This window comes from Dromaius novaehollandiae, chromosome 14 (genome assembly GCF_036370855.1).
Source record: "Dromaius novaehollandiae isolate bDroNov1 chromosome 14, bDroNov1.hap1, whole genome shotgun sequence".
Classification (NCBI taxonomy): Eukaryota; Metazoa; Chordata; class Aves; order Casuariiformes; family Dromaiidae; genus Dromaius; species Dromaius novaehollandiae.
The window spans coordinates 21172476-21184818 of record NC_088111.1 but is presented as its reverse complement, the minus strand read 5'-3'; the positions used below and the strand labels follow the sequence as shown (position 1 = coordinate 21184818).

The following is a 12343-nucleotide window of genomic DNA, read 5'->3' as shown; positions in this document are numbered from 1 at the left end:
ATATCTCTCTTTTACACGGGTTCCTTGTGGGAGATGAGCAGATAAGATGAACAAGACAAGCTTTTCAGAGACTTGAAAGTGAGATTTTCCTAAAGCGATGCTGAGCAGAATGGAAGGGCAAGATGTTGCCATCCCAAGTAAAGAAACTATCAAGAACCTTATTTTGAGGAAGAAAGATATAAGCAGTCCATTTCAAACTTTAGATCAGCCAGATACATGACACCTTCTGGCATCCAACATCAAATGTGTCAAGAGAGACAGGCTGTAGGAATCCAGTGGAAGCACTGTATGCAGTATAAATGCCTTACAGCTCCATTTCAGTTTCTAGACAGATGTAAATCTTTCAACGCATCCACACTTGCGAGCTATTTCTCTTTTTAAATATCCACCACATGTCACAATGCCTTGGTATTTTTGCTCCTCAATGAGGAGAGTAGCGTTCCCTTTTAAATGCGTAACCGGAGAGCATAGCACAGAATTGTCTGCAAAAAACTGAGGCCAAAACCAGTATCTTGGACTCAGTGCAGGACCAGAAGTCCCATTAGCGTATAAGGTCCTTTAGAGAATCTTGCCTGTGGGCTCTTTGGACAGAAGCTGCCCTGGGACAGTTTGCAAGTGTGTCGTGATCTCATGTGGCCTTGAATGACTCTCTGTGCTTGGCAGTGTGCAGCTCTTGCATTATAAGTGCTGGTGGTGTAGTACTACTGGAAGGATTCTCCAAAATGTGAATGCATATGCTCTAGTAAGGGGCTAGCATGGGGTATGTGCCTCTTTTATGCTATAGATAAGGCAGTGTTAAATGAAGAGTGTTCAGCAGGCTTGTAGAATCACAGGTTTTCACTTGGGTTTCAGGGGCTTGTCACTAGGATCACAGGTCTTTCTTGCTGTCACTCCCTGCCATGCCTAACTGATACGATTTCTTCAGGGATGCAATGCGCTCTTTGGTTCAGGGAGGAAGCTTGTAGCATACCGATGTGATTGAGACCTCCCTCCTTTTCTCTCCTTGCTTCCCTGGGGTTTGAGGTTTCCCCCCTTCTAGCACAACAGCTTTCATCATCCCTTCCCTTTTAGGAGTGTGTTAGGCTAGCAGGTTGCTTCGGGATCTCTATTTTGGGGCAGAGGAGGAGGAATGCTTTCTGGGGATAGCAGCGCTGACCTCCAGGCACTGAGGGTGAGGGGAAGAGCATGGAGGCCCAATCCACCCGACTCTAGGGGCAGAGGAGGATAGAGATGGAAATCCAGCAGTATTGTTACCTGCAGAACAAACTAGGGGAGCTGTAGTACCGCAGTCTTCAGAATTGTTTTGCTATCTCATATCTTTTGCTTCCAAATTTGCAGTAGTGGTAATACTTCAGTACGCTGGTACCTTTCCAGAGAGCAACGAATTTCTGTTGCTACTGTAAACTGAGAAACTGGAACTCGCATCTCTGCAGCTGGTTGCAATATCCCTTTTGTGAAATACATGCTGGGCCCGGCAACAGTTGGGAAGTTTTGATCCCCTTTCACTTGTGTGCGAGAACTGCATGATGCTAAATCAGCCCCTTAGAAATTTGTTAGTTGGGAAGTGGCGTTTGTTCTTGATCTGTACAGGAGTGAAGAAATACCTGAAAACTTTAGGGGCTGCCATATTGCAAAAGAGTTGATCTTAATTGTTGCAATGTAGCATATAGTGAGAGGTATTTAGTTGAGCTTAAAGGTGCTTCAGAAATCTCTTGTTTTGCTCTCTTACTGTTGTTCTTTGGCCTTTTCTACTTGGTCATATCTACAAGCAGGGCTGGTACACTGATCTCTCGACTGTTGCATGCAATTGTGGCTTTTACGGCTGCTAAGAGCAAATGCCAGCTATTCCAGCAGTCATGATGGAGGGGAAAAGGAAGATCATAATGGTGCTTTTTAGTCTACAGTTAATCATTGCTGATGTTCTCACGTGCTGGTGACTTAAACTGGTTCTTGAAACATGGCCTGCCATCATTTCACATCCAGTGTGATATACAGAAACTTAAATCCTTCACGAATTGTTTCAGACCATCTATAGAAAGTCATAACCAGTATCCAAAAATTCTTCTATCTTATACCAGAGCCGCAGCCCTAACAGAATAGCGAATACTATTGAGTTCTGCTTAGGCAGCTGATCTGAAAAGTTGCTGTTTGTCCTGTTCAGGGCTTCACAGTATGCAGGGAGGTGATGGCATTTTTGGAAACTCAGGAAGCTCTTGAGATACAGTCTTTGCTGTACCCCTTACAGCTTCTTCCATTGCTGCAAACAGCTGTGTCACGTCACTTCCATGGAGGTTGTCCAGCTGCTGGAAGAGCCAGCCCCTGCCTGTCAAGCTGTTTACTGAAAGCTTAATGATAAATAAAATTTCCTAACAGCATAACATATTGGGAGTTATCTGGCAGCAGGGTGTAATTGCCCCATGAGCAAGGTCCAGGTAAGTCCAGTTTAGGTACCTGCAGTAAGCTGGAAGCAGTCCCTGGGGCACAGTTCAGCTTCCCCCCTTGGCTGTGCAGGCAGATCTCTCTGTAGGCTGCTGCCAAAGACAAGCTTTTGTCAAAGAAAGTGTCCATATGTGCTGCTTCATACGATAACAGATGATCTTTTGTATTTTGTTCACTGTGTGATGCAGCACGTATATGGAAACTTCCACTGCTGGTATGCTTAGGCTTGTGCCGATGTACAGGCAGTGGCATGGAATTGAACAAATTTAGTGTTCAATTCAGAGTGGAAATGAACTTTGAAAATTAGGTGTCAAAAGACTTGAGAAAGGTCTAGGGATGAGTCCAGTCTCCTAATGCAGAAGCCTGTAGAAAGGTTGGGGAGAAGAGGACGAAAGAATGCTGGAGCTGTTGATGAGTTAAGTTGGCAAGGGCTCTAGAATAACCTAGATTTGAGAACTTGCATGTAAAGTTTGGGTAGAGCTTTTTGCTTCTCTGTGGTATGAGAACTAGGGGAGGTTGGTGTGCATAACGCTTGAAAGTTGTTTTGTGAAACAAACTATTGTTTGAGAGGCATGGAGATAATTATGGTGTTCCCAGCAATCTAGGCTTTTGGAAAGAGAACTATTTAGGTTGCAGATGGAAATCTGTTCATTTTTATGGTTAATTAAAACTTCAAGCACACTATTCCAATTCTTTTTTAAGTGGAAAAGAGACACATCCTAGTTGGAATTGTCAGGAGAGATAGTGCCAATTCCCTGTCTGCACACGTGTCTGGGTGCTGCCCTCTCTAGGAGGGAAAGTGGTAATGACAAAGTGTATTTGGGATGTGACGTATGCTCCATGCACCACATTCCTATACCTGTACTGTTTGGAAGAAGTGCAAAGCATCTGGCAATGCCATACATTGGAAAGGGGTTTTTAAGGCTGCTTCATCCATCTCATGCTGCGTAGATATAAAGCGGGTCTTAATACCCATGCTGGGAAAGATGGGGACAGAATCAAGGTTTTAAACAGCTTGGCCTTGGTGTTTCCTGATCTTTGGAAAGTTTGATCCGAGAATCCTAATTCTAAATGCAAGTGCAAGGAGCTGTGTTCTGACTTTGGAGGGTAAACATGGGGAGACGGTGTGTCTTTTCTTGCATTTAGAAAGCATCGTCTTCGCTTCCACCTTGCTACTGAAAACCTGATGTTGTGTTTTTGCTGATATTTTATCCTTATTCCTCTTTAAGGAGATCTTAGACTGCACTTGCCAGCATGCTTAAAGATGCTCTTCTCCTAGAGCATATTTCTGGCAGGAGCAGTCTTGACAAACTAGGTCTTGAGTCTGTTTCTGTTGGCTAAAGGAATGTCAGTCCAGAAATAAAGTAGACTTCATTTAACTTGTTCAGAGTTTGTTTATGTCTTGGAAGGGGGTCATCAAACTCTTTCTGTTTTGTTATTTCCTGGCCGTCATGCACTCTTGCAGTAACATCAAGCAGACTGGAGCTTTTCATTCACATGTGCAGCCCTGGAAGCTAGAGGTCAAAATTCATATAGCAAAAATGAAAATAAAGCTCAAAGGATGACTGTTCCTGGAGCACATCCCAGATTAAAAGAAGACTGGTTCTGCCAAACTTGCTGCTAAATGATCTATCATCCTGGAGTCTATACCTTGAACTGGTTTGTTTTGCCCTCAGCTTAGTCTTACTGCTCCTGGGTTATTTTCCATGTGATGCTTCATGTTGTGTCTGGCTGTGCTGCCTTCTCTCAGCAATGTGTGTTCATCTGTTCTCTAGCTCCTATTTCTGGCTATGTTCAATTATGATTCTGCAGCATGACCTTGAAGTTTCTGTCATCATTTGAAATGTCCTTGATTATAAAGGAAAAGAGAGGTTGGAAAAACAATGGGAGCACTAGCTGCTCCTTGAGGCAATTCTCTAAATCCTGTATGTGCCTGACCATTGAAACCAAGGGGTAGCTCCTGATGCTTCAGCTTGCGTGCCTGCAGGGCCGGACCTAGCCTAGATTCCTTGTGGCTGTCCTCGGAAATACTTTGATTCAAAAAAGCTTGCCTAGTAGGTGTTGCTATGAACCTGTTAGCTAGGCCTGGAGCGAGGGTGAGGACCTTCTGAGGTGCTGCCGTGTGTTGCTGCCGGTGCAGATGCAGACTTCCCTGTGTTGGAATGTGCCTGTCCCGGTCACCAGCGTTGTGCTACGCCTTGTGAGGTGCCTAGGGAAGAGATGTGGGCCTTGAGCATACAGGAGGTTCCCCTTCTTTTTAGAAGCAGAAAAGAAGGGAAAAGCCACTGGAAAATACTATACCACTGGCTAAGCAGAGTGAGAGAGGAATTTCCATCTCACAGCACAGGCTAGATGGATGGTGACTTTTTTAATCCCTTCTTGGTAATGGACAGGAATTAAGAGCAGAGCTGCTGTGTTGGCTGTCAAGCAACCACTGGGCAGCAGGCTGGCCCAGGACAAGCCGTGTGCCTGAGCGCCTTCCTTTCCTGAGGACCCAGCAGATTTCTTTGGCAGTGGCTGGTGGCACCGGGGCTTTGCAGCTGGGCTGCCTGCGGCTTACTACTGCGTCTTACCTCTGGTTGGTCTTTGACCGTTTAGTTCTACAGTTCAAGTTCTGGCTCTGCTTTTGTCATCTTGAACCATGTCTCCTGCAGTGCAGGCTTCCTCCTCTCCTTTGCGTGGGCACACAAGCCGAGCCCTGGGAGAGCCTTCTGGGGGGCAGACGTACTTGACCTGTGCAGGTAACGCTGCAGCTACCGGCTGTTGGTTCCCATCAGTGGTGGGATCGTGCACTTGGGAGAGCTTTGATCTGCTCTGACTCTTACGTTGACTAATTGGCTGGAGTCACTGTAGCTGTGTGTGTTTTCTGCCAGTGCGGCACTGACGCCTAGCAGCATTGCTGGCCTTCAGCAGAGCCTAGTGTGGACCCTGATCCCGAGTTCCTAATCCTCCAGACTCGTTACCTTGATTATTGAAATCACTCAGCTTCTTCCCTGACAGTAAAAGGAACACAGAATGAAACAGATTCTGGAGGAGAGGAAAAACGTGCTGAAGATAGATGTGATGTATAAACTTTGTCGGGATCTGCTACCATCCTGCTATTTAATGTAGCTGTTCTGTATAAGGAGAAAGGAAAAAGCCCCTTTCTGCTTTGGTGACTTTCTGTCAGACTTGTGATTGGACAAGTGCGTGCTTTGCACAACCTTGCTTCCTGGATCTGCCTGCCAGTCCCATGTTGTTATTCCAAGCAGATTCAGAAAGCAAGGCTGTGCAAACATATATTTGCCCAATCACAAATCTGATAGAAAGTCACCGAGGCAGGTCCTCCTTTGCAAAGACTGCTGCTTCGGAAATGATTTGGGAGATGCTCAAGCAAAAACAGAATTGGCACCTTTTCCAGAGCTGCTAACTTGTTCGAAATGGGGGTAAATCCCTCTCTAATGGATCTGAGTTAGTACAGACTTACTTTATGTTTGAGTACTTGCTAGCACTAAAACTGAGGCAAATTGAGAAATGTTATTTCTGTGTCTCAGCCTTTTAGTTTCTGAATATAAAAATAGTCTTTTCAGGTGCATCTCCCTTTTAGTTCGTATAGTGTGAAACTTCCTAATTGCATGTTCTCTTTTTACTAGGGAATTCTCTTGGTGTATGATATCACTAATCGCTGGTCCTTTGATGGGATAGATCGATGGATAAAGGAAATAGATGAGGTAAGTTGAGTGAAAGAATATGTGTAAGGTTTTTAATGCACCATTCACACGCTAGGGCTACTGGCCTCTATGGCTGTGAAGAGCCAACATGTATGGTAGTGTGGGAAGATAAACTTAATGCATGAGTGCAGCGGTCTGTGATTAAAAATCCTGGGAGGTTGCACCTTTGAGATAGGGATAGGAATGGCTCTGCTGTGGAGGATCATTGCAATCTACTAATCAGCAGAGCAAGGGGACAAGTGCCTGCTCTCCACTTCTGTATAAATCCAGAGTAGCAGCAAAGGGCTTGGGAATAGCCAAGAAACATAGGGAGATTACTTCTCAAATGGATTCTAGAGGGGATAAATTAGCCTTTCTCGTCATCTAGTACCAGTTGCCTGGCAGTTACTCGTCATCACACAGCAGCTTCTATTTTTTACCCCTTTGCTGCTATTGAAGGTAAGTAGAAAACTGGACATAAGCTCCCATTACTAAAGGTAAGCCATGCTTTTCCACCTTTCCAACTCCTTTTTTTTTTTTTGTTTTTTTTTTTAAGCATGCCCCAGGTGTCCCTCGGATCCTGGTGGGAAACAGGCTTCACCTTGCCTTCAAGCGGCAAGTACCAACAGAGCAGGCGCGGGCCTATGCGGAGAAGAACTGCATGACATTTTTTGAGGTCAGCCCCCTGTGCAACTTCAACGTCATAGAATCCTTCACAGAGTTGTCTCGTATTGTGCTCATGCGGCATGGCATGGAGAAGATCTGGAGACCCAACAGAGGTCAGTAGTGGGGAAGATGCTCTGAGTGGGGGAGGCATGACAGCTGCCTAGGCTGGAGTGGAGGAATGTGGCTGTCTGCCTCCCCTCAGGTGGGAGGCAGGTTAACTAGTAACTGTGGAGTCTGAAAGCACCTGACACGTGGCTCAGATGCAGCTTGTCTAACTCCAGGCATTTCATCAAGTTGCCTGTATTACTGCAGGAGCCCTGCAGCCAGCAACAAGGGATGGGCAGCTCCAGAGGGCATTGTGGCACATCTGGGTTCTGAATTGCTCTGGAGCATCCTACACCCCTTTCTCTGCTCTAGAGGAGGCAATTAAGCTCACAACTTAGAAGTACTCCAATCAAGTGTTTGTGGGATGAATCTGAGTGTACCTCTGTCCTTATACTTGTCTGAGCCCGTATCTCCAGCTTCAGAGAGACGTGGAGGCTGAGTGAATCCAAGGCAACACAAATCACTGGAAGGGACTAAATTATGTGCCTATTGCAGACATGGAGCAGTGTGCTGGAATAGTCCAGCATGTCATGCACACATCTGCAGTGTGGCAGATTGTGAGCTGAGTCCAAACTGTTTCTCAGCATGTTGCATTTGAAGTAAAATAGTTTTAGGTCCCACATTTCTGCCCAGAGGTGGCAGCATGCCCCCCTGACAGACTAAGCAGCGGGAGTTTCATACCCCCACCCGTGGGGTTGTGTGCCTTCATATGGGTCCTGACTTTCTGCTCATTAGGGAAGGGAGGATCCTATTAGCTATCCCCCATCACTAGATCACTGCTCCTGACCTTGTTGGTATGCTGCTGTTTCATGCTTGTGGAAGACTGGTGAGCAGGAGAGAAGCAGCCTGGGCTGAATTTGCAATTCAGACAGGTAGAAGGCTGCATCCTGACAGCAAGTTCCTTGGTGCTGCATGACACCGTGCTCTGTGCTGAAGGCTTGCCTTATGTTGAGCTAGCGTAGGTGGGTAGCTGGGAGCTGGCCTGCAGCTGTGGTTTGAAAGTGAAGTTCTTTTTGCTATAGACCTCTCCTGAATCTCTTCCAGAGGCAGGATTTCTAACTGCTGGCTTCCTACACTGCCTGCTCTGGAATAGCAGAGTGGTTTTTAGGGATTGCAGCCTTCTGCAGGCTGGAGGTGAAGGCATGCCCTCATGTGGCCAGTTGCTGAGAAATCCCATCCAAGTAGACTTCCCAAAGCAGACTTGCATGTTTTGCACTGAGCTAAGAAGACACTGGGAAGCCTCAAGTGGCTGAGCCTTGTTCTGGTTTGGTGGGATTTTTGCTGCTGCAATCACTCAGCAAAGAGCCTGCTGCTTGGCTGCTACTTGCCAAACCAATCCCAAATGGGAGTTATGTCCAGCCTCAGAGCTTGCAGAACCTGTTGCCTGCTTTCCCTGGGCCTGTCCTTCAGGTTGCCAAATGGTAGCCTGAGAAACCGAGTGTCTGGCAGGAATGTGAGCAAGGCCTCTTTCTATCCTGTCCACTGTGCTAGGAGGAGTGGCAGTAGTGTCTATCCCAGTGCTGCCACCAAAGCTGGCGTCTCAAAAAAGGCTAACCTGCAAAGGCAGAGCTTACCTGGAATTTAGGACAAAAGGTTGGGAATAAAGGATTATCAACTAATCTGTTCTCTATTCAAGGCTCTTAGCTTGTTTCTTAGAGTAGAAAAGCTAAAAGAACTACACAGCATAAAGAATTGTTGTAGGAAGAAGTCTGTCCTTGCAATCTTGACTGTCTGGTCTTTTCTCCCACCAGTGTTCAGCTTACAGGACCTGTGCTGCCGAGCCATTGTGTCCTGCACCCCAGTCCACCTCATTGACAAGCTGCCATTGCCTGTCACCATCAAGAGTCACCTGAAATCCTTCTCTATGGCAAATGGGATGAATGCAGTGATGATGCACGGCCGGTCATATTCTTTGGCCAGCAGTGGGGGCGGGAGCAGCAGCAAAGGTAACAGCTTGAAGAGATCCAAATCGATTCGCCCACCTCAGAGCCCCCCACAGAACTGCTCACGCAACAACTGCAAGATTTCTTAGCAGGATGGACGCACCGTGAGCTGCTTGATATATCCACACTCACCCACCGATGTACAGATGTTTGCACACTTAACCCTTTTCGACTGGATCCTTTCGGATGGGCTTTGGTTGCTTTTCCGACGGTGCCCACAAGATTGGGAACGTGCTTGTGTTTGGCTTCGTATATGAAGTGTGGTGCCGGCTGGATCTCATTGGACTGGCAGGGAGAGGAGTCTGCCAAGTGCCCCTCCAAGAATGCTTTAGGCTTTGCCTCTCAGCCTGGGGTGGAAAATTCAACAGCTGCTGGGTTGGGGCGGGGAGGGGGGGAGAAGGGGAAAAAAGCTCATCCAGTCTCAATAGAGGAATGGATTTAATGGAAGATTGAGAGGCTTAAGGGAGTAGGCAAAGAGAGTCTGTGCTGCAACTTTAACTCTTGGACTCCTGAACAGATAGCTGGTGCAATAGTGATTGTTGGATGTAGGAAAAAAAAAAAGGGGGGACAGGGGACTGACAACAGTTTCCACCAGGATGTTAACCTGCTGTTGCCAAAAAAAAAAAAAAAAAAAAAAAAAAAAAAAAAGCGAGAGTTGGCCAATTGGAAAGCTGAAGGAAGCAGTTTGCTTGCCGCCTTCATCTATTTATGTAAATATTTTATATATATATATATATATATATATACATATAACTTGTTTTTTTAAGGGTTCTTTTTTTTAAGAAGCAGTCAGGGAAAATTTTATGCAGCCATGTAAATAAAAGCATTGGATTAACTTTTCCAGTGTCAGCAAAAGGGCAGAAGTGGGGGGGGATTTTAAGGTGAAAACATACAAATGCTTTAAGAGACTTTCAGTCACCCCACAGGTTTACTTTTTTTTTTGTTTTTAATACTACATATGTAGAAGGAAAGAATGATTTGTGTTACATACTCCAAGCTACTTTATCGTGATGGTTCCCTAAAGCTTACAAGTGCTGCAGGCAGGGGTGGGGTTTACATCAAATGAGGGACAGAGTGGAGAGACCAAGGTCAGGGATTTGAGGGGGGAATAGGCAGGACAGAGAGGCAGCTCCGAGGCTGGAACCCATGTGGCCAACCCATGCCATGTTCACGTTGCGTTTTCTGATGTGCAGCTGATCGGGGGTTGAGAAGCAGAGGGTGGAAGCATCAAGCCTACAGCAGAGAAGAAGCTCGGGCTACTGTTTCTGGAGTCCTGCGTCTGCCATTTAGCTGTCTGGGTGCACCCCTGCTCTCCAGATCTGAAGGTCGCTACCCCAGGAGGCAGAGGCCCCTGAATCCTGGCTTATTTCTTCTTCCTGATGCCTAAGTTAGCGTTGCTCTGGCTCCTGTCCTAGATGAAAGTGGGGAAAGGAGAGAAGCGGCTTTTCCCACTGGAGCGTGAAGGAGCAGGCAGTGACCGGGACTGGAAAGCTGGCCCCTGTTGGGATATGAAAACCGAAAGCGGTGTGGAAAAGGGCAGTCGCAGAAACCGTGGGCTTGCACGGGGAGACAAAGGCGCTCTGCACTCGCAGGGCTGTGACGGGGAACCGGGAAGGGCAGACTGCTGCGGTCTGTGGTGCTGCTCCTGGATCTGAGGGGGCAAGCGTGCCCAGTGACGAGAGCTCGAGACGGATGCGTGCTGGGGGGGAACATCTGCCATGCGAGGGCACGTGCTTCCCTGGCTTAGTCCCCTAGCAATGTATTGATTTGTGCTGGAAATCCACCTGGAAATGTGAAAAAAAAATCCCTAGCCCTTATTACAGAACTAGAGCCTGACAGCGGGACCAAGCTATGTTGACGGATTCTTGTGGGCCATCAGGACAGGTAGCTCGAGTGGCTTTCATGGCCTTCAGATCTTCATGACCTGCTTTGCATTGTGCTGGGCCGGTCTCCTCTTTACCTGTGCAGCGCTGCCATCTTCCTCTGCTCACTAGCAATTCCTCAAGGCCTTGGTTTGCTCCTCTTCTGCCCCCCCCCCCCCCCAAAAAAAAAAAAAAAGGCGTGTTACGTTGCACGGGCAGGATGAAGCTGCAGCAGTTCTTGCGTGGCTGACAACCCGCTCCGTTCAAACGGGCCAGAGGGGCCCATCCCGGGCTGGGGCATCCCCTCTGCGGGGCACTGCTTGCTTCTAAACTAGCCTAGGACACGGAGGAGTCTCCCCCCCTGCTCTTTAAAACAAAACATGACACAAGGGTGGATTTCTCGGCTTGTCTCCAGTGTGCTTTATTGCCCAGCTCAAATGAGTGCGGAGAGAATTAAACCCAAAGGGAGGGGCAGGCGGGGGGAGAGGAATCCTTTGTAGTAGTGATTTGGCTTAAGAGCAAAGCTGTAGCCAATTTTGGCTTGGTGGTGTGGAAGCCGGGGGATTTCTAGAACCTGTCTGGACTGACTGGCACCTGTTTCCCATCACTTAACGCGGAGCAGAAGACAATCACTGGCTCAGCAGCCCGGGAATCCAGGGATATACGGCCAACAGGTGATGCCCCCCTCCCCAAGCCCTGCAGAAGGCAACTTCTCCTGGAAAACATCTTCTGGGCAGCACAGGGCCACCCATGGCCTCCTGCCTCCGCAGTAGCCAGGCTCCAGCGTATGGCGTGAAGAGGCAATGAAGGTTTCTGTCGTGAAATCGCAAAGCTGCTCTATGTCCAGAGAAAAAACTTTATTTACCTCTGCTTGATTTTTGTATTATTTTTTTGCCCTGAAGCAAATGACACCTCCCACGTCTTTTGACCACAGCAGATTTTGCCCTGTAAAATCTCAGTAGATCTTCTCTGGATTGAAAATGGAAGATTCACCTGGAGTGTTTGCTCAATTTCTTTTTTTAATTTAAAAGAAAAAGGTTCTTGTGTCTGATATCAACACTAGTCTTTAGCTGCTCTCCAACACTTGTACCATTCCTATGGGGTTGTGGGTTGTTTTTTTGACTATCCTTTTATTTTTTTATTCCTTTGTACAGTCAATGTTGTTCAACTGATTATACATTGTTTTGTTTTACATAAATTAAAGCCTTTTTTTGTTTTGAAGCTGGAAATGTTGCATCAATGTCATGTGGACTGGGACGTTCGAAAGGGGCTGTGCTCAAAGCAGGATTGGGGATTTGGGACTGCTTTATGCTATAGGTGCATATTGCTACTTCTAAATCATTCAGCAACAAAATAATAACTAATCTCAGACTTTGGGATTTTTGGTCTGAGAGTCATGATTGCTGGCTTAGGGGATTTTCCCCCTTCTTCCCATGCAGAAGCTAAAACTTTCTTATTAAAAGCTTGATTTGTACAGAATTGCTTACTCTAGGTAGCAAAGCTTTGAGAAAACAAAACATCCTGAAACGTGTAATAAAATAGATGGTTCTAGGAAACCAGCATGGGGGGTGGGGGTTGCAGCGGTCCCCCGTGCGTAGAAATGGATTTTGCAAGTACAGCCAAGGCCTTAAATGGCTGG

General features: G+C 46.8%; 1 protein-coding gene across 1 annotated transcript in view; it reads left to right on the top strand.

The window, feature by feature from the left end:
- The window catches only part of RAB40C (RAB40C, member RAS oncogene family), a 37961-nt gene extending 26040 nt beyond the window's left edge, over positions 1 to 11921 (top strand). Inside the window, exons 5-7 of the mRNA XM_064520686.1 lie at positions 6072 to 6149; positions 6685 to 6907; positions 8651 to 11921. Of these exons, the coding sequence (XP_064376756.1) occupies positions 6072 to 6149; positions 6685 to 6907; positions 8651 to 8931 (582 nt within the window). The 3' untranslated portion in view covers positions 8932 to 11921. The remainder of the gene's footprint in view (positions 1 to 6071; positions 6150 to 6684; positions 6908 to 8650) is intronic.
- The last annotated feature ends 422 nt before the right edge of the window (positions 11922 to 12343 follow it).